General features: G+C 29.5%; 1 protein-coding gene across 1 annotated transcript in view; it reads left to right on the forward strand.

The window, feature by feature from the left end:
• LOC119609959 (selenide, water dikinase 2) overlaps window positions 1–23,364 on the forward strand; it is a 69,950-nt gene that overhangs the window by 33,348 nt on the left and 13,238 nt on the right. Inside the window, exon 3 of the mRNA XM_037965020.1 lies at window positions 6,623–6,816. Within this exon, the coding sequence (XP_037820948.1) occupies window positions 6,623–6,816 (194 nt within the window). The remainder of the gene's footprint in view (window positions 1–6,622; window positions 6,817–23,364) is intronic.

A 23,364-nucleotide genomic window follows, 5' to 3' on the forward strand; every position in this document is an offset into this window, starting at 1 on the left:
AGGTGGATTTTTGGGAAGTCTCTCGACTTTTCCCACAGAACCAAAATCCTGCAGGTGGATTATTATTTAATATAAGTAATATAAGATATATAAAGATAATAAATAAGGGGTAAAAACATAAATAAGGTAGTAGGAACATAAATATATTTCTGTGAGCGTTTTAAAGTGATAATAAAATATAGGTTAAAAAGCGTTAGACCACGTAGAATACGTTAAACAGTCCGGTTCGAAGGACCAAATGGCTCCAACAAGTTTGCCAATATTTTTTATAAAAATAATACAAAGAATATTTCAAATTTATTAGAGATTTAGATCTCTTTTTATTTAAACCAAAATTAATTTAAGCGCCCAATGTGGGTGGTTTAAACTTAAGCACGAAATGCAAATGTGTAAACAGCTGATGCAAAAAATTAATACTATTTTTATTAATATAAACATTAAAATGTTCTATTTATTGATTAGTATAAATTATGGACACTTCAAAATACATTTTTTTGTTTTTAATTTATTTTTTCATTAATTTTCATATTAAATTTACAATTGTCTTCTTCTTTTTTATAAAATATGCATTGTTTTGATAACAAACAGTGACGTTTTCTGTTGTTTTGTATGGCAACACTGCGAAGTTTAATCTTGTACTCAAAAACATCAAAGGGGATTAACATAAGATTATATTTATTTTTAGATTAACTAATCTGATTATTAATTGGCATTTGATTACCATCTCAAAAACCCGCTCTAAATGTAATATGCACTAGGGTGATCGATTATTCGACATTTTCCAAAAACCGGTTTTCGAATAGTTCGAATAGTTAACATTTAAAAAAAACCGGTTGATATTTTTCAAATTCAGAAAAAACCGGTTAACCGGTTTTTCATTACAATTAAAAAAAATATATTTTAATTTGAAAAACTTAATGTTTATGTTTAAATTTGATTAATAAAACATGGCCCGAAATGATTTTTAACAGTTTAAAAGATTATAACTTTAGATCTAGTCGTTTGATTTACATTATTTCTTTAATATAAAAAAATTAGGAAAAAAGTGGGACACTTCTGTTAAACATGTAATCCTAGCTTATTTTAAAAGCCCTGTTTAGGAAATTTGCATAGGCATTCCAATACTTCCATAAAATTTCAGCCGTAAATTAATTATTGTAATTGGAATATAATCTTAAGATTGCTAAATTTTATCAAACAGTTATCCATTTTACAAATAATTTTTAATTAATTAGGAAAATCAAAAAAGTTTAACCAAAAGAGCTGTAGAAAAATATACTCTTGTTCCTCGACTCGAATATTTTTAAAATTTAGACGGGCTGTATTATTATTTACTTAAAAATTTCATTTAAATAATCTTTGAATACAAAGCAAATAAAAGTATTCGAAACCGGGTTTTAAAAAGTGAAAAAACCGGGTTATTTGATATTCGAAACGTCAACATTAAGAAAAAACCGACACTGGTAAAGCAGAAAAACCGGTTGAAAAATCGATCACCCTAATATGCACGTAGTGCTTGTGTCGTAGACAAATCGAAAGTGATTTATAATGTCAAAAACGAAACAAGCATAAATTTGGTGGCAAACAATATTTAAGCACCGTTAGCGGTGTACTCGTTAGAATCTTCCAAGAAAGTTGAAATAAAGAGGAGCTTTATAAGATTCTAACGTTGTTATAAAAAGTATTACAAAAAAGTAGTTACATCAATTCTAACTTAAACAGGGGTTATATTAAAAATATATACAGTGGTGGCCATGAGGTTAGCACATTTGGTATCTGTTAAATATAAAATCAAATATTTCCTATAGTTCTTAACTTTTTTAACAAATTCTTTTTTATGCGTAACACATGTCCTTCGAGGATCACGACACATTACATTTTGTTCCACTACTTTGTTGCATGTAGATTTTTTTCTTTCCAAAGTACATCTACCCCCAAAAAAATCTGGACATAAGTTTAGCACAAAATTAAAAAATCATTAAAAAATTAAAAATAAAACAAAACAACCGGTTATATTTATCTTATTGCACTTAAGATTTTATATTTTGTGGAATAGTTGCAGATTTTGATAATATCATTCCTCCTCCTGGACATAATCTTCACCAGAACCCTCTAGAAATTTCAGCCCATAAATTGGCAAAATTCTTGGTGATTTCTGCTTTTATTTGTTGGTCCATATTATGTTATATGTTCTCTATTGAATTGGAATCGAGAAAATATACTGGGCACTGCAAACATGACAATCCCGGTCGCTTCCAAGCAGCTCATCTCAGCACTTTTAGCATATTTACGGTCGATGTCGACCAAAAAACGCCATCTTTGTCCTCCGATTTTTTTAATAAAGTATTTAAGATCCTATTTTGATAGTCATACGGATCCACTTCTGCATCCAACATCAATATAGGACCAACAGCATGCCAAGAAAATGCAATGAATACCATGAAATTTCCCCCCATTGTGATATATGATTTCTCTGGAACACTTTAGCTTTATCTGCATGATTGGAGGATACTAGTTGAAGATTAATAGGATCAAATTTGATGGAAAAATGTAATTATGCTGTACTCCAAACATGCAGCAACAACCAAAGTGTACATTTAAAACCATAAAACACAATGGGTGAAATATGACGAATTCGGAGGCGTTTTCCGGGCTAGTGGAGGTTCTATACGCAAGGTGGATGCACAAATGGATCAGTATGACTATCAAAATAGACTCTTAAATATTTTAGTAAAAAAATGAGTGGACAAAAGTTCAGTTAAATGGCGTTTTTTGGTCGACAATGACCCAAAATATGTTAAAAGTACAGAGAGGAGCTTCTTGGAAGCGAGCGAGATTGACATGTTTGCAGCCCCCAGAATAATTTCTAGATCCCAATCCAATAGGGAACATATTAAACGAAATGGTGCAACAAATAAAACACAAATTCCTAAGAATTTTGCCTATTTATGGGCTGAAAGTTAAAATTTATGTCATGAAATTTCTAGTGGGTTCTGGTGAAGATTATGTCCAGGAGAAGAAATGATATTATCAAAATGTGCAACTATTCTACAAAATATAAAATTTTAAGTGAAATTACATAAAATTATCCAGTTTCTTTGCTTTATTTTTAATTTTTTAATGATTTTTTTATTTTGTGCTAAACTTATGTCCAGATTTTTTTTGGGGTAGATGTACTTTGGAAAGAAAGAAATCTATCTGCAACAAAGTAGTGGAACAAAATGTAATGTGTCGTGATCCTCGAAGGACATGTGTTACGCATAAAAAAGAATTTGTTAAAAAAGTTAAGAACTATAGGAAATATTTGATTTTATATTTAACAGATACCAAATGTGCTAACCTCATGGCCACCACTGTATGTATATTATTACATATATATATATATATATATATATATATATATATATACTAGAGTTCGCCCAGTGGTCGAAATTCGACCAGAACCAATGCTGGAAAAATTGCATAAATAAGCTAAAATAAAACCCTATTTTTGTAGTTCAAATCTGTGGTAAAAAATTAACTTTATTGATATTATCAAAGTGTATAATTTGCTTTGAATAATGTTTTCTTTTAGAAAATGTGATGGGTTTTAGTAAAACTTCCATCAGAAGTTTAAAACCTCAATTGTCATTAAATTAAAATTAATCCTTGAAAGATGTTTTTGAGTACTCAATTATTTAATTTTGTTTGCAAGTTTAAGCGCCCAATGGAAGTGGTTTAATCTTAAGCACGAAATGCAAAAGTGTAAACAGCTGATGCAAAAAAAAATAATAAAATTTTTATAAATATAAACATTAAAATGTTCTATTTATTGATTAGTATAAATTATGGACACTTCAAAATACATTTTTTTTTTGTTTTTAATTTAAGTTTTCATTAATTTTCATACTAAATTTACAATTGTCTTCTTCTTTTTTATAAAATATGCATTGTTTTAATAACAAACAGTGACATTTTCTGTTGTTTTGTATGGCAACACTGCGAAGTTTAATCTTGTACTCAAAAACATCAATAAGATAACATAAGATTAAATTTATTGTTAGATTAACTAATCTGATTAATAATTGGCATTTGATTACCATCTCAAAAACCCGCTCTTATTATCCCCTACATATTTACGCATCGTTCACAATGCTGGAGTACTCTACTGTACAGTGTACACACCAGTAAAGAAATGTTAGCTGTTCAAAATACAGAGTTGAAATGTTCTAAATAATTTGTGAAAACAGTAAAAATATTTAAAATAAATAATGTCTTATCTAATTATAAATAAATTTTATTTGGATGTCATTAGTAGTCCATCCAACAGGTATATGCTGTATAAATTTTCCCTTATAACACTCGACAAAGACTTCAGCAGAAATACATTTATTCAATTTTAATGTCTACTAATAGAATTTAATAGTAGATATTCTATGAGGCCTTTTAATGGGCCTTTTATTAGCCTTCATATAGAACCGCATAACGATATGCATTGGCTTCCAATTACACACTGATTTTGTATATGCATAATAAGGCCTTAATTTCTCAAGTACTGTTTTTAGTACTGTTTGAAAGAAAACATTAATAAACTATAAATTTCAGTCTTTTGTTAACATATGCAAGTTTAATAGCAAGTAAATGAATAATAAACGATAAATTGTTTACGGTTAAACACTCTTCATCCCAAAAGACATGATTTATATTTAGCAGTTTCAACTTGTATCTATTTTTATATAACAAATAACCATCACATATTCAACTTACAGTTTCACTTTACAGTTTCACTTTACACTACTTTTTCCTAATTGTTTAGAATAGCCCAAAAAAGAAGAATATCATCAAGTCCTCGCTGTGCTAAACCTGCATATAAGCGATATACATATCCATTTATTGCGGTGTATCATATACCGACATGACCAACTAAACTTTACTTATATTTTTTACAGGCTATTTTTATTTCTTACTGACACTGAATCAATTCGTTAATCCATCATTTAAATCTTCCAAATCAATCAAAACTAATAATTATGTACCGCAATTCAGTATTTTTTTTAACTACAACACTTTGTCGTTATGTGGTATGTATTCTGAACTTCATTTCACCGATTTTTTTCGTTAAACATAATCGAAAAAGTAAAAAATAAATTAAAAGTTCACGTTAATAATTTTATATTTTAAAAATATTTCAATACATAACTTTTGACATTCTTATATTTTTCCGATATTTGTCTTTAAAATATTCTACGGTTGTTAAAAAGTTAGGGAAATTCGTTAATGTAACTGATATTTGTCATTACTTTTAGATATCAATACTTAAAATTAAAAAAAAAAATTACTGAATTCCGGTACTGATGTCCTACCAATAATTTTCCAGTTCAAACACCAATATCAGTACATTGTTTGGCATTTCTTTAGGTGTCCCCAAGCATTATTTACGCATGTTTTTATATTCCCAGTTCGTTGTTTCGTCGGGAATGTCCTTCAATTTAACTACATATTTTGAAAAGTTTAAATAACGAAAAACTTCCAATCGAAAACTCTGAATATAAAACTGAAGTCCTACTTCTTATAAAAATATTCCTTTCGATTTGGTAACAATCGTAACGATATTATAACAAAATAGATCATTATCTCATTCACAATTTAGCACTTTACACAAAAATATAAAACAATAAAATCCTATTTTCGCATTGCCTAAGCCTTATTAAAAACAACAACAAAAACAAATATCATGCAAAATACAAAAATCAAAACAGCAACAGAGAAGTTAAACGTTTCTGCACTCTCCTCTCTTTTTTCAAAAAGCCGTGTTGTTTACTTTTTTTGTTTTGTTTCTTGCTTTGTTTGTTTTTAATTTCAAGAATACGTACGTGTGACTATTGTTTCTATGTATTAGTAAGAACTTTAAACTCTTATAGCACCTAAAATTCTGAACCGATCTCATTAATATATATATTGTGCACATCTGCGAACAAATACCTTTAAAATGATATAATTTTTGGCCAAGATCAGATGTATACTGTAAGAGTAAAAGGGGTCACAAAAAATCGTCTTGCCTATTAATTATATATATATATATATATATATATATATATATATATATATATATATATATATATATATATATATATATATATATATATATATATATATATATATATATATATATATATATATATATATATATATATATATATATATATATATATATATACGCTTCGTGATGAATTCGCTGATACATTTTACAAATAATCTGCATACATCCAAAAATTTTTAATATAACGATTTTTTTAAAATTTTTTTTCATTTAAGTAATGAAACATTATAATTAATTTAAAGTAGCCCTTAAAACCGTTAAATACATATATATATATATATATATATATATATATATATATATATATACGCTCCGTGATGAATTCGCTGATACCTTTTACAAATAATGTGCATACATCCAAAAATTTTGAATATAACGATTTTTTAACATTTTTTTTACATTTAAATAATGAAACATTATAATTAATTTAAAGTAGCCCTTAACACCGTTAAATTTAAATTCAAATACAATTTCGTAACACTATATATAAGTTAAATTTTACTGAATTTTTTTACGATTTCTCTTTTCTATTTAAATATTTAGGCCTCACAATGCTAAAGATGGAGATCATCTAGTTTTAACGAAACCATTGGGGACGCAATTAGCAACAAATGCATATCTATGGCTCAAAGAAAGAAATGATAAATATTTAAAATTGGCGGAACAATTTACTGACGACGACATAAAGGAAACATATCAAACTGCAGTAAATACCATGGCTTATTTAAATAAAAAAGGTAAGATCTTACATTATAGAAACATTTTCTAGGTTTAAAGGTCCAAACACATACAATACTTTACGACGAACTGCGACTGACAGCTACTCAACATGGAGAAGTGATGCCCAATCGTTGAGTTGATAAAGTATGAAAAAATAATTAAATATATATGTAAACATATTCGAAGTACATCAAATTTTGGTGACATCCAAATATTATTATTATTATTATATAAATATTACTGCTTCTAAAAAAGATTAGATGTAGTTCATAGTTTTTCACACTAATTTGAAGCACTTCGAGTTGTGATGAAAATACTACATCTTTTTCCACACTTTTTTTGCTGGGAAGTAGCGTCAAAAATTTTTTTTGTATAAACTACTGATTTGTGCTGTCAAAGTTTAACAATTTTTTTAATTAAAAAAAAGAAAACGTAAATTTAAGGTCTTTTAAAATTGAATTTAAATAAGAAAACATGTCTAAAATTAATATTTTAAAATGGAAGACTGACTCTATTACATGTACATGGAAATATATATACATTTATATGTAGGTTTTGTTAAACTTTTAGTTTTTTTCTTATTTTTTAAAAAAATAGTCTAAAAATAGGCTCTATTTGAAATTTAAAATGTTAGCATTTGTTTGTTCCGGAAAAATGCCTGAGTGTTTAGTAAACGGTACTCCTTTAATACCTAGTACAGACAAAGAAGTTTGTTACTTCTTGTTTAATATCAGTATTTTTATCGTTTTTGTTATTGTTTTAAAAGTAGCCATTAAATATTTACATTAAAGTTAGTAATGCCAAATTTGTTTATAAAATTGTTTGTTTTTTAATATTTCAAAACTATACAATGTAGTTTTTTTTCCTATTTGTTTTATAATCCTGTTAAAAGTTGGGATGTTTTATTTTGTAAAATAATATAAAAAGCATTTAAATATGTAGCCCGATATTTTATTCCTTTGGCTTAAATTAAGCTGACCAAACCTCCTCTTTTTTAGTGGACAATTATCTATTTTAACTGACTGTCATCTTTAAAATTTTTGTCCTCTTTCTGTCATCTTAATTTTTAAAACCTTGATCAATATTTATTTTTTGTAATTTTGTAAAATACTTAAAACAAATTTTATTAATTCATAAAAGTCAAGTAGCTTAAAATACCTTCATTAAACCATTGACAAATATGTATAAGATTTTTATTTAGGCCAACAATAAGTTGATTTTTAAAATTTTTTAGGTTGATAGCGAAATCTAATTATGATTTCTTTTAAAATACAATCTAAAATTTATAAATTTACCGTTTACAAATTTGCAAATAAAATCTCAGAAAAATTTTAAAAGGTTATATTTTAGGAAAAAGACTTTAACCTAGGTAATATTTAAATAATAGATGAATATTTGACAATATTCTAATTAGCCAGCACTATTTTTAGGCAATTTGGAAATGTCCCTCTGTCAACCAAATGATGGCCAAAATAATTTTATTTTCCTTCTCATGGTGAATATCGTCATATAAAAGCTAAGTTACATTAAACAAATTTTTCAGGAGAAGCAAAAAACATTATAAAATTTTAAATAAACCAAAAGTGTTCAACATTTTCTCTAATTAAGCTTATTTTTTATTCGGTAGGCAGGTTGATAGGACGATGTATACTACATCAAATCCGAAGAAATACACCTAGGCCACTATTGGGCCTGTTGTTCGCTCCTTATCATGAAAAAAAGGAACTGAATGAATTATTTTTCAGTGTTCAGTTTCCTGAACGTAATTCCTAAGAATCTTCCAATCAGTGTTAGTCAGGAATGTTATTTCCGGAATAACATCACTTCCAAGATACTTGGATCTAACTTCGACGAATGCCTGGCAGTGGCAAAGAAAGTGAAATTTCACTGTCCTCTCCACATGCTCTACATTCGTCTGAATCCGCACGTCCGATTTTGCAGAGATGTGCTCGTAATCCTATGTGTCCATTCAGAATACGTACCATCATACTAACTTGCTAATTTTGAGGAGATTTTTCGTCTTGCTCTCATCGGGGTCACCCCATGGGATCTTCGTGGTTCTACCCACTGTTTCATTATTCCTAGAGGCCTTATGGGATTCTCGCCCATATTTTAAGTTCAGCTTTTGTTGCGTCGAATGGTTTTGCGTTTGTCAGGTTATCTGCCTCGAGCTTCCTTCCCTTTAAAGCTATTATATTCGCCCTTTCGTTACCGACTACTCCCGAGTGGGCTGGTACCCATATGATGTGAACCTTACCTCTGGGAGAGTATTCAGTTAAAGCTTTCTTACAATCCAATACGGTCTTAAATTTAGTTCTATCGCCTGATATCGCCCTAATTGTCTTCTGGCTATCGGTAAATATATTAAGCGCTGTGGGCGCCATATTTATTCTAATCCAATTTACGCATTCCGTTATTGCTCGTACTTCTGCCTGGAAGCTTGTGTTATGATTTGGTAAACGGTGGTATATTTCTGTTTCTGGATCTTCAATATAGAACCCCAGCCCCACTTTGTCCCCCAATTTAAAGCCATCCATACCTTTTTCCTAATTGATATATCCTACATCTCGCAGCTTATCCATCTGTTCCTTAGCATGTTGTTGATCCAATTACGGAGCACCCGGTCAACATATAACTGGTCTAGGGATTGGATAAGAGTATAAGTGTGCACGTTATTGAAGGCGCCTTCGATGTCAATGCATACCGCCAGTGTATATAGTTTGCTATCAAAGGATGCACATATGTAGTGGACAACTTCGTTTAAATCGGTTTCCACCGATCGTCCCTTTACATAAGCATGCTGCTTAAATTTTAGGTCTTTGTCCGTTCCAAGGTTTTAAGTAGGAAGGCCGTAAGACTTATCGGCCGAGAAGACTTAAGTGTCGAATAGCTAGGTTTCCCAGGTTTAGGTATAGATATTACCCTTGCATCCTGCCATTTAATGGGGGTATATGTGAATTTCAAGCATGCAGTGAATATCTGGGACAGATGTACGGAAACCAGTCCCGCCTCCATCTGTAAGAGTGCCGGAAAAATCCGGCCCTACAGCTTTATAGGGAGCGAAGCTCTTGATTGCCCCTTTAATCATATCAGATGTAATTACAATTTCCGTGTTAGCCTCCACTTCCTCCAATATCGGTTCATCTATGTTATTCGATATACCGGGTGGAAAATGAGAGACCATTAGGAGTTTCATTGTCTTCTCCATATCCTCCAGCCTCCTGCCCGTGCCATCGACCGTAGATTCCGGTTGGACATGAGTTTTGGATAGGAATTTTTTAATCTTCGATACTTCATTTACGCTGTCTACCTGTTCACAGAAAAGTTTCCAGGAGTCTCGCTTGGCTTGACAATTTTCATATATTGACCAAGTTTACTACGAAACTCATCCCAGTATACTGCGGTCTTTTTACGACGTGCCCGGTAAAATAGTTTGCGAAGAGTCTTACCAAGTTTCCGGATCTCCCCGGCTACCCAATTCAACCAAGGCACTTGTGAGCATTTCTACTATTTATTTCGACATTGAAAAGTGTCCTGACATAAACGGTTCTTTGGTAAGGAACTTACTTATTTATCGGCTTTGGTGGCGGCCGTGGTGGTGAATCTTATGTACCGATGGTCAGAAAAGGAGTGCTCGTCCGAAACTCTCCAATCCTGAATTTCGTTTATAGGCTGTTCTAAACATATAGTTATATCTAATACTTCTTCTCTGATACAATTGACGAAGGTAGCTTTATTACCTAAGTTCGATGTGATCAAGTCTTTAGTATTAAGGAAATCCATAAGGGCTTGTCCCCTGCGATTGGTGTTTGTACTACCCCAAGCTACATGGTGGGAGTTGGCATAGGAAGAGCAGTCTTTTTAATTGACACTTTCCCAATTTTGGACAGCACTGCTTGGTTGTTTGGCCTTTGAAGCGATTGCGTGGTCCACTATCTTATTGTTCACCAGATCTTCTACCTTACTCTGTTGGTCTATTGGAATTTTGCCTGTCGGATTACCGGCATCGTAAACTGCATAACAGAGATCGTCCCGGTGTCTTCTTCTGGCAATTTTGGCGTAAGATGGCGGCTCTTTTCCTTTTTCACTGTCTAGCCTCTCTTTCCTCGCTTTTCGGGGCTTCTTTTGAGATACCCGTACCTTCGAGGTTGATTTCGCCGACGTTATCGTCTTCGGAATATCTACCTTGCCGTTGTCACCCTTACTCTCAGGATTCTGATTTGAGGTTCCTTTGAGAGAAGTATGGCTTGGCTTCGACTGTGAATTAGAAGACGGGGAGCTCTTTTTCTTCTTAGGTTAATTCTCAGTTGTCAACTCTTCGAGAGACCTGATCCTCTTTGCCTCAGATCTTGAGAGAGAGTCGGATTTTTCCTTTGGAGTGTCGTTGGATTGACTAACTACGATTTCCTGAAGCATCTTTTTCAACTTCGTCCTCCGTGCTCCAGATAGTCTTTTCTTAGTAATACGTAGTTTAGCTATGCTATCACTCACCTGTTTCACCATTTGCTCTACTTCATCCTTTTTGGGATTTGCTATAATGGTGTTGTTATTATCTTCTGAGAATTCAGAGTCGGAACCCTCACCTATATTTAAAGGCTGAGGTAGCTTAGAGCTCTCTCTGAGTACATCCTTCTCTTTCACCCCTATGTTTTTGCCAATGTCATGCTGTACACTTGACGCATTGTCCGCCACGGAGGCCAAGGTACCCACCTCCGTAGTAGCATTTTGCTCACGATTGCAGGATGACGACGACACGTGACTCGCGAGTGGATTAACACTTGCCGCCGGTACTGGGTTATTTAGGCCCTGCACCGTAACTTTCATCTTTTTATTTTCCATGTTGTTTTTTTTTTCAGTTTTTGGTCCGCGGGGAATATAATATTCCCAGGTGGTGGACAATCTGCCCTCCCTCAGCTTGATTCAAACTAAAACTGGGGGAGGACAGATGGTCCATCACCACCCCCTATCCGCCACCACCCCCTATTTTTTATTAACAATTTAGCATTTCGTCATATGAAATCCAAAAAGCCCTAAGTTATATTGAACAAATTTTTCAGGAGAAGCAAAAAACCGCCTGTAATGATAAATAAACCAAAAATGTTCAACATTTTCTCAAGTTAAGCTCATTTCTTATTGACAAATTATTATTTGAAGAAAAATTTGCGGTTTTTGTTTTACTTACGGAGATATGAAACTTACGCCCTTGAGAATTTGTTTTTTCTGAAATCCAAAAGGGCGTAAGTTACATTAAAAAATAGTAAGTTTTAACATTTTCAACTAAATTCAAATCGGTTTTTGTTGGTCAAATAGGCCTAAACATGGAAGACATAAGGCGTCTTTGTTTTCATAAAGATTTTCGGAAATTGAAATTTTTAATGTCTAAATTACAAGGATTCGCTAAAAGTGCCATTTTTGTTTTATTTGATGCCAACTTATAACATTTCACAGTTTCGAAGTTAAAAATTCAAAAGAATTTTAAAATTATCATGAATTTTAAGGTAATTTTAGAACATAACCTTTTAGAATTTCTTTGATAGGGACGTTAATTTTAATTATAGGTGTGTAAAATTTAGCAGGAGTATTTATTTTGATGCGGTGCATCATAATCAATCAAAAAGTCGATTTTGATTTTTTTGTAACTTAGGGCTTTTTGGATTTCATATGACGATTTGAAAGAAAATTTGGAGTTTTTGTTTTACTTACGAAGATATAAAACTTACGCTCTTGAGAATTAGCTTTTTCTGAACCCCAAAAGGGCGTAAGTTACATTAAAATATGGTAAGGTTCAACATTTTTAACTTAATTTAAAGCAGCTGTTGTTGCTCAAATAGGCCGAAACTTGGCTGGAATAAAGCTTCTTTGTTTGCATAAAGATTTCGAAAATTGGTATTTTTCTTTGAAAAAATTCTAGAGCTGTGAAAATAAGCCCGAAATCACAAGGATTCGATAAAAGTGCAATTTTTTTTTATTTGATGCCAACATTCGACACTTTACAATTTCGAAGTTTAAAATTCAAAAGAATTTTAAAATTTTAATGAATTTTAAGATAATTTTAAACCGTTACCTTTTAGAATTTCGATGATTTTAATTGTAGGAGTGTAAAATTTAGCAGGAACATGTATTTTGATACGATGCATCATAATCAGTCAAAAAATGAGGGCTTTTTGGATTTCATGTGACGATATGTATGTTATATATAAAGCTATAATTGATATTTATAGTGTTTATAAACCGTTAACCGAAACCCGTTTTTTATTGCATATTTCGGTTTTTCTCAAACCGGTTTTTTTAAAACATTGGTTTTCGGTTAACCGGATTATCCGGTTTTTAAGTCTCGGTTAACCGGTTTCAAAAAAATCGAATTTTTAGTACAAAATTTTATGTTTTCTTTGATTTTTAAAAATTTTGGATAGATAATTCTAAACATTATTTTCCGTTTGTGCATATAAAACAAACCTAAGATTGTTAAACAAATGTTAGGAAATGTTAAACATATATTATGTATATAAAATGAAGACTTACAATTTCAGACAATCAGGAAATTAGTAAAAAGTTGGCATTTAAACCAATATAAAATATGAGAATGTCAAAAGTTTTGTATTGAAATATTTTTAAAATATAAAATTATTAACGTGAACTTTTTATTTGTCGTTACATTGCCGATACTTTTCGTTAACTAATAATTATTTTTAACGAAAAAAATCGGTGAAATAAAATTCAGAATTCCACATAACGACAATTATTGTCAACTTACGAATTTTTACTATTTAACGAGAAATTTTTGTAGTTAAAAAGTTACTGAATTGCGGTACAGATCTGTATAAGTTTGTTTTCTTATAATACATTAATGTACATATCTATACTAAAAAGTGCAAATATCTTATAAAGTAATTCATAATATTTCGCAAAATTACATTTTTCAACTAAATCCTATATATGTATATATAAAACAGACTGTTTGTTTGTTTGTTTGTTACGCTTTCACGGCAAAACTTTTGAACCGATTTACATGTAATTTGGACCGCTAATAGCTCTAGCCCCAAAAGGAACAATAGGCTATATAAGATCTTGATCGGATGCCACGCTCCTTTTTACGCCCACTTTTTGTAAAACTATTATTATACCAATTTTACAATCACAATATGCAAAAACTACTAAACCGATTTACCTGAAATTTTGCATACCGATAGTTATAAGTCTGAAAAAACTATAGGCTATATATAAGATAGTGATTCGATGCCACGCCCCTTTCTACGCCCACTTTTTATAAAATTATCCTTACCTATATATTATCCTATAATTATTTGAAAGAGAATGTCTGTTTGTTACGCTTTCACGGACAAACTACTGAACCGATTTACATGAAATTTAGAACACTAATAGTTCTATTCTAAAGTGATGATTTGACGTCACGATTCTTCTTATTCTCACTTTTTTCTATATAATTGTCATACAAAATTTCCATTCGAGACTTACAGAAAACTACTGAACCGATTTACATGAAATTTGGTATACCAATAGGTCTGACCTCAGGATCTGGATTGGACGCCATGCCCCTTTTTACACCAACTTTTTGTAAAACAATTATTAAACCAAATTTACGTTCAGGCATACAAAAAACTGATCCGATTTTCATAAAAACTATTATAATGAATGTTGTGGAATGAACATTACGAAACATTACATCTTCAAAACGTATAATATGTATTTAATAATAAATATATATGACACTCTTTTTACTCTTTCACTACATAACTACTAATCCGGTTTACATAAAATTCGGCATATTAATAGGTATAACCTCAGAAGTTAAAAAAGACTCTATATTATATTGATTGGATTCTACGCATATTTTTATGTTCACTTTTAGAATACCACCTATAACACCAAATTTCTAGGCTAAATATAAAAAATATGAACCGATTTTCAAGAAATTTGGCAACATACAGTGTATTTTTGGAATCAACTTTTTGATCTGGATTTTATGCTTCATGAAATTCAGCATGATAATAGTTCGTGGAAGGTTAGGTTAGTTTGAGGAATAGAATATTTAATACATAAAATCCAAAAAAATACACCTATACCACTAATTTCAGGAATGTTGTGATCTTAATGAAATGCAATGACTTTTTTCCGTCTATTTTTTGTTACATTTATAATGCTAAAGATCATGATATATACTTCTTATATTATATAAGAATTATTATTTAGTTAAATTTTTAATCAAAAATTAATTTTTATTTAAAACTCTATAATGTTTAACTAACTTTACGATTACGTAAAATAAAAATCTGTAATCAATTTAATTTATTATCAAAAATCGATTTTCATCTAAAGCGTAAAATCGGTTGTAGATCCGTATATAATACTCCCATCACTTATATTTTCCACCGGAAAACTATTCTTATTTTAAAACCTGTAATCGGCTGTATATCCTCAAAAAATAACTATTTGAAAACAGAATCGGATGTAGTTTACTACGATCGAAAATAGCATATGAACATTTTTTATCAAAATTATATTGTTGTAGATCCATATATAAGACTCCCTCACTTATATTTTCCGCCGGAAAACTATTTTTATTTCAAAACCTGTAATCTGCTTTGTATCAGAAAATAACTATTTTAAATCAGAATCGGATGTAGTTTCCTACGATCCTAAAATAGGGTAAATGATATATTCATATTACATTTTCACAAAAATTCGAATTTAAATCGGCTGTGGTTCCTTATATAACACTTAAATCTATCTAGAAAATCATTCTTATCTCCCCTTAAAATTTATATTTATATAACTCTTTAAAAATTTACTTTAAATAACTCTCAATTCGAGAAAACAATAAAGATGCGTAATCACTAATATTTAAATCGAGATAACAATAAAAATCTGCGATCAGTTAAACATACCATGAAAAAATTATCTTGATATAAATTCGGTTGCCATTTTTTAAATGCAGCTCAAATCTAAAAAACCATGAAGATATGTATTTGACTACTTATTAGAGTGTCCCGAAAGACAGCACTTTTGCAAATCTTATATAAATAGGTAGACCTCTCAAATGATGCATATAAAGCATTGTTCATATAAAATTTGGATGAATTCATCATTCGATATCTTTTTATACTTTTAGAAAATTATCCACCAAAAATTCTGCACAACTTTTTCTGTATGTAGCGCCGTATTTATTGCAAGCTTTTCAAATTAAATAATGATTTTGAATAACTCCAGCACACATTTTCCATTTACCATTAACAAATTCCGAAATTTTTTTAATTGGAGGAAGATTTGGATATTTTAATAAGTAAAATTATTTGGGTATGTTTTTTGTATATCTAACAATATTTGACCTTTAAACCTTTATTTCATCGGATTTAATAAGTGGTGTCTAAATCCAGCCAAAACTTAAGTGTGGATGCATAAAAGCTAATGAATAACAATAATATTTTTAAACATACTTTTGTATAAATGGATGTATTTGAGAAACAATGATGAGACAAAAACGGTGGTTTTACTCTTTAATGAACAACTCAAAATTGTTTGTCAAATTAAAAGTTGTTTTGTTTTCTCTGTCAAAAATTCAAGGACTCTTCATATTTTCCTAGGACAGTAATTTTGTTCTTTTTTAAGAATTTTGAAATCTTGCAATGAGCCCAAATTTTTCATGATTTTGTCCAGAATTTTGCATAATCGTTTCAGAGTTTCTTCAATTGCATGTAATTTTTCAAATAGCAAGAAAATCGCTTGAAATTTTGTATGGTTAATGGTACGTATTTTTGTAGTTAATAAAATGCCCCGAAGCCTTTTGCCACTTTACACCAGGGGCACTACAATTCAAAGTAAAGTGTGACCAAATTTAAACAGAACAGTTCTTAAAATCTACTGCACGTGGAAAAATTAAAACAACTAATTTGAAAGTGTCCTTAGTTCCCTACCAGTGATTGAAAATGCTGATTTCAGTATAATTTCTCGAAAAAAGTTTCTTAGATTTGTCTACAAATTAGTAAAAACTTCCTAATTTAAGCTCATTATCAATTTGTAAATTTTTAAAGGACTTTTTGGTCCAGAAACTGACTTTAAGTATTAAACAAAATGCGAAAAAATATAATAACTATTTTATCGTTATAAGCTAAATTTTGACATCTATTTAAAAAAGTATAGTCATTACAGATAGAAAAATATTCTTTTTAATTTTCGAAGAAACCCGGGCAACGCCGGGTATACGCAGCTAGTATTGTAATATTTTAAAGAATTCCAAACATTTCGGTTAACCGGTTTAACCGATTTTTTTATACTCGGTTAACCGACAAACCGGTTTTCTAGAAATGGTAAATTTTCGGTTAACCGAAAAACCTTAAAATCTTTAAATTTGGTTTGTTAATATTTTAACAAAATTAATGCATAAAAATGGTCATAATCTTTATAAAATAAGATACGAAGCGTTGAAATCGGATAAAAACTGACAGAAATATAATTTTTTCGTAAAAACAAAAATTTACCAAATTTCTCTTTCTTGAAGTAAAATATCAACTTAAGATATGCAACACAAATATAATTGATAATTTACTTTAGAAATGAAAGATTTGGTAAATTTTTGATTTTACGAAAAAAATTCTATTTCTGTTAGTTTTTATCTGCTTTCAACGTTTCATTTCTTATTTTATTCATAGAAATATGGACTAAAATAAAAAAATATTTAGAAAATATGTTTTCTAATAAAGTGTGGGTAATTTATCGTCAATCGTAAAAAAATTGAAAAAAAATATAAAAATTTGTATTTAGATCTAAATACTTTACACATTTCTGTAAAAAATATATACTTTTTAAAAAGGACAAAGGATACTCTTTTCAAAACAGTTGAAAAATATTAAATCGGTTAAGAAAATTTTAAGATATAAATTTTTTGGTCTGTCTAGTCAACAAAAAGCGTTTTTTTTCCAATATCTTCCGATTTTTTGGGTATATTGAAGATTCTAAAAATGGTAAAATGATCTACTCATCTAGGTCTATAAAAAGCATTATATCGCGTAACGAGTGTTTTTTTGTGTCACAAAGTGTAATTATTGTTAAATAATTAAAATATATCAACAATATATATATATATATATATATATATATATATATATTGTTGATTTTGGTAAAGATACGAAAAAAGAAACATATTTATGAGCTCCAAACCAAATCCGGGAGGGCCGTTTGTATCGGAGCTATGCGAAATAGCGGAGCTATTCCCACCAAATTGAAATGTTTTCATTTTCTTACCGATATAAACCTATATGTCAATTTTTATTATAATATCTTTAAAATTGCAACATGCACTTATTAAAAATAAAGTCACGGAATGAAGGACGGATTATAAATACAAAAATAATTTTTAACACAAAAATAAACAAATTCTACAATATTAATAAAAAATTACGTCAATATTTGGAAAAGGAAAGAATATCTTTTTTTTAGGATCTTTTTAAATTTTTTACATACAATTATTTAATGTAATTAATTAAGATTATTATATTTTAAACCTCATATAATATTACCGAAACGGGTTTTCCGTTTTTCGAAATTCGCTATGTTTTGTATTTTATTTAAATATTTTAAAGCTTATTTTCTCCCCTGTATTGCGCAAGCTATACTTATCAAGCGAACATAATATGTACATCAGAATACGCGCAATTTCATTAGCTTTACATTGGTATATAATATTTTATAGTTTCATTCTATTATAAAACAAATTTTTCAGTTTAAATAAAATATTAACACAATTTATCCTAAACATGTACTTGTTTGTTATGCTTGCTTTGGTAATAACGGTTTGTATCAGAGACTGAAAATAACGGGTCCACTTTATTTTTATAAGGTTAATTGCTGTGATCATCATTTATAATTGTGTTTTTGCAGTTTATCACTGAGAGAAACCTTTATGTTAGATTTTTTGTGATAAGTGGTTGAGAGAAACCGAAAAGAAAAACAAAATAACTAGCTACAATTGATTTTTATTTTGTAAACATTTTTGAAAAGGTCTGCTTACGATTTTTATTTTTAAAAGCAAAACAATAAATCGCAAATGTAAATACACGATTAGTACACACATACACACAAACTATCTTCAGAAATCATAACAAACAACAACAATATACTCTCCCACTCTCATATAAGCAAGAGAAAAAAGGAATACAAAAACCAAGTGCTCAGCCAAAAACATAAGTAACAAAACAAAAGTAGTAAAGGTTATATTAAACCATTTAAGTAAAAATCATTATATAACTGTTATTCTGAGTGATTTATTTTAAAAAACAAAAATAAATCACAATTCAATCACTTTGGTTATGTGGCCTAGTTATTTTCAGTCTCTGGTTTATATGTTGTTGTTTACATTATTTTGCAATGTTTTGGTTGCGTACATAGGCTTCGTTAAATTCAAATAAAATTCGATCTAGATTGAATTTTGACAAACGGAAAAAACCGTTTCGGTAAATTTTATAGAGGATTATTATGTATTAATACAAAGGTATATATTCCCGGAAATAAGTTTATCATTAATAACTCCATCAAATATATCGGTATCAACACAAAATTTTGTACATGCAAATATAATATGAACAGAAATCATACTCTCAACGTAGATCTCAGTCGGTCCACAATTGGTCATAGCTCCCACATAAGGTCCACTTCTGAAAATCACCTAAACGCACATATTTCATTGATAAATAATGCTATTGTGATAAAATTCGAGTTGAATATGTTTTGTATACATAAAAAACATTCTACTAAATTTCTTCCGGATAGGCCGGGATAAAATTCGACATGAGTATGTTCTGTGTATAGATAAATCATTCTATTGAAATGTTTTCGAACTGGCCTATTAATATAAAATTTTCTGGACCTAATCAAAAAACTAGTTATCTAAAAATTAGATAGTTAAATGGGTTTTAATAAAAAGTAGCTTGTTGGTGGAGGGTAATAAGATTCGGCGTAGCCGAATATAGCACTCTAACTTGTTCTTAACTCGTTTTGTAATAATAAATAATAAAATTTAAAAAATCTTAAAAATACAGGTCAAGCTATTTTCAAATAAAAATAGTAGTTATCGCAAATTTTATATTTCTGAAAATACTCAGTGTATATAAAAAAATATATATATTTTATTTCAAAACCTAAAATTTTGCAAATTAAAAAATTTGTCCTAAAATAAGAGATGATTTTCAATGTATTGCAAAATGAATTAAGTTAATATCTCAGTCGGTTTGGAAGATAAAGCCATTTGAAGTAGCTTTCTCGTACATTTTTATATCAAATTAAAGTACAATCTTTAATATATAGTTGTCTGAAAGCAAATTTTTTTCAGATAAACGCTGTTAGGACCGCTATAAATGAAGAAAATTTATTTTTATTTCGAAATACACATCTATTTAATCAGTATAATTTATTGTTAAAATGTTTGCATCGCGTCTTTAGTTAAAAATACAAAGAAAAATAAATTTAAATTTTTCAAAAAAGTTATCATAAAAAGTTCGCATTTAAACAATTTTTAATGTGGATTTGACTCGGAGGTTCATAAAATTGAGAAATAATAAGCAAGTGGTCTGCAATTTGAACATATATTTACTTATTTAAAAAAAAATTATCGAAATAGGAGACATTTTAATTCAGTTTCATCGATTCTTAAAAATGTTTGATTTTGATCATATTTACTGTTTGTGACTAACGTAAAAATTATGACAAATTTGTTATAAGTACAATCTATATTAAGATTTGAAAATATTAGTGCAATAGAAAAATAATGCACTATAACTCGAAAACAACTAATGATACTCAAAAATATTCTTCAACCAAAATGTAGGAAATTCAATTCTCTATAGAAATTTTAATAAAATTAAAATGCGTACGACATTAAGCAAGATATTCGCTAAAACTGATCTTTGTAAACTTTGACCTCCAATATCTCGCTTAGCGCACAAAATATTTTCTGTGACTTTTAATCCCTTACTAATTATGCTAAGGAGAAGCTATGTGCCAATTTTCATTTAGCTATCTGAAATTTCCCAGATTGTTTATTTTTTTGCCTAATTTTCCTGGGGTATACCACTACTATATTATTACTACTGCTACATTTTGAGATTTATTTTTTTATAAGAGCGTGTGCCAAATGATAACAAAGTTCTATGGTGGATTGTAATTTTCCTATGGTGGGAACATTTTAACATTTTGCTGTGCCAAACGATATCTGCATTTATTTTAATAAAAGAAACACTTTTATTGATTTTTTTATTATTAAAATAAATTTCTACAATCACAAATGTATTATAAACTAAAATTATAAAATATTTTATTTTTTGTATTTTCAATTTTTTCTTTTCATTTGTCAAAAATTTATATAGCCCTATGAGCAAGTAAAATTTTATTCACCTAATATCTATCAAAAATTTACATTTTCAAGTAAATTGTTACCGATTGACACACACCCTAAGTAGCAATAGTTTTAAAAAGTATGACTACAAAACAAGACAAATACTACTGCTACAACTTCAGACAATTATTTAGAGCAGTAGTTAAAGCAATAATAAAAAACTTGGTAGGAAATTAAGATTTTCTAACACTGCTTATACCTAGGTATGCAACCATTATAAGTATTTTTTATATCCTACCACCACTATAGTGGGAAGGGTATTATGCGTTTGTGCTGATGTTTGTAACGCAATAAAATATTAGTACTATACACACCTTAAAGTATATCGATCGACTCAGAATCACTTTCTGAGTCGATAAAATTTGGAATACACGTTTGTTTTGACCCAAGGACGAAGCCTTTTGAAAATGGTTAAAATCGGTCCATTATTTCACCTAGCCCCCATACAACTGAACCCCCCGAAAAGGGCTTTTGTGCTCATAATTATGCACAACTAAGTTTAATACAAGCCTTGATGACCTTGCCGAATTTCGAAATGATCGGACTTCATTTAACCCTAGCCCCCTTCAGAAAGTGACTTGAATATCCGCAATTCATTTATTAGCACTGTTATTGCAATGAAATTTAGCACAGACAAATATTATATATATTATATAAATACAAATCTATCCAGCCCATTTTATCGGGATCGGTCCACATTTGCTCCTATCCCCCATATAAAGCTGCTTTTAGAAAATAAGTTTTTCGTCAATAAATTGCTTAAATAAATCGGAATCAAGGTAATATTCAAGATAAATGCTTTATTATGAAAAATAAATCACATTTTTATTTGGATTAGAATCAAAAGTGGACCTATTATAACATACTTCACGATTACTGCATAATTAATTATATTCATGAGAAATTTTATATGAGGCAAAATACCATCATGTTTTTTGATTTATTTCCATCGCCGCTGCTAAAATTTTAATCAATTCAAAATTTCTATTCACAGAGAAGATTTTCCGATTAATCGATGCAAAAGTAGATTTCAGTATAAAATTTGAAGTGTATAATCGATCACAAAATTATCGATAGCAATAATCGATTAATAAAAAATATCTGCTGCGATTTTCGATAAAATCCTAAATTAAACAAAAACAACATTCTAACAGTTATCTTATCCCTATCAAAAGTCTCGTGCATCAAAGTTGCAAGATGTAAATACTAGAAATAAATTTTTACACCAAAAACTAGGTAATGGGTTTCAATTGTAATCACTTACCTAACAACATACTTTTCAATGATTACTACATATGTCTGGATTATATAGAAGTAGTCTAATAATGTCTTACTAATAATGTGCTATATTTATAAATACTTTCTAATTCATTAGTCATCTTGCCAGTGAAGATATAGAAGCTGTATAAGTTTTTTCATACGATTTACAATGACTACTTTTTCTAATTATTTGTAATCGTTTATGGTAAGTACTTGCCACCAATGACATCATCGTGTTAAAATTATGACTTAAAATACTATTGTGTAAGACATAATTATGTAACTTCTAAACGGTTAGTCCGTCACTTGTGTAATTAAGTTTTGAATTTGGAGTTCAAGGGTTTACCGGGGCATGGACAGATATCCTCCAAATAAAACTCCTTGGGTATGTACAATTTTTAATAAATTATATATTATATGAAATGATAAACCACGATTGAAAAAATAAAACCCTTAAAACTTTTGCATTTTTTAAAGATAATTCAAGAAAATTTGGTGTATGTAGCTTTAAGGTCCAAACACATTCAATACTTTACGATGAACTGCGACTGAAAGCTACGCAACGTGAAAAAAGAGATGCCAAATTGTTGCGTTGACAAAATTTGAAAAAATAATTAAATATGTTTTTGTTTTCATTTCATCTTTCTCTTCTGTTTCGTACGCCAAAGTTGAATATTTTTCAACTTTTGTACTTCGTGCACATTTAAACACATACAGTAAATATGAGCTGTCAGTCGCAGTTCGTCGTAAAGTATTGTGTGTGTTTGGACCAGAGAAGCTCAAGATTGCCATTACATAGCACGCGTGATAGGGTAAGAAAATTCTGCTGACGCTAAGTTGATACACATACACTATAGGTTTAATTCTTCTTCTTTTTATAATGAGAAATATCAGTTGGTTT

This window comes from Lucilia sericata, unplaced genomic scaffold, assembly GCF_015586225.1.
Source record: "Lucilia sericata isolate MDLA Ls3-8-SP2 unplaced genomic scaffold, ASM1558622v1 Contig000026F_arrow, whole genome shotgun sequence".
In the NCBI taxonomy this organism is placed as follows: domain Eukaryota; kingdom Metazoa; phylum Arthropoda; class Insecta; order Diptera; family Calliphoridae; genus Lucilia; species Lucilia sericata.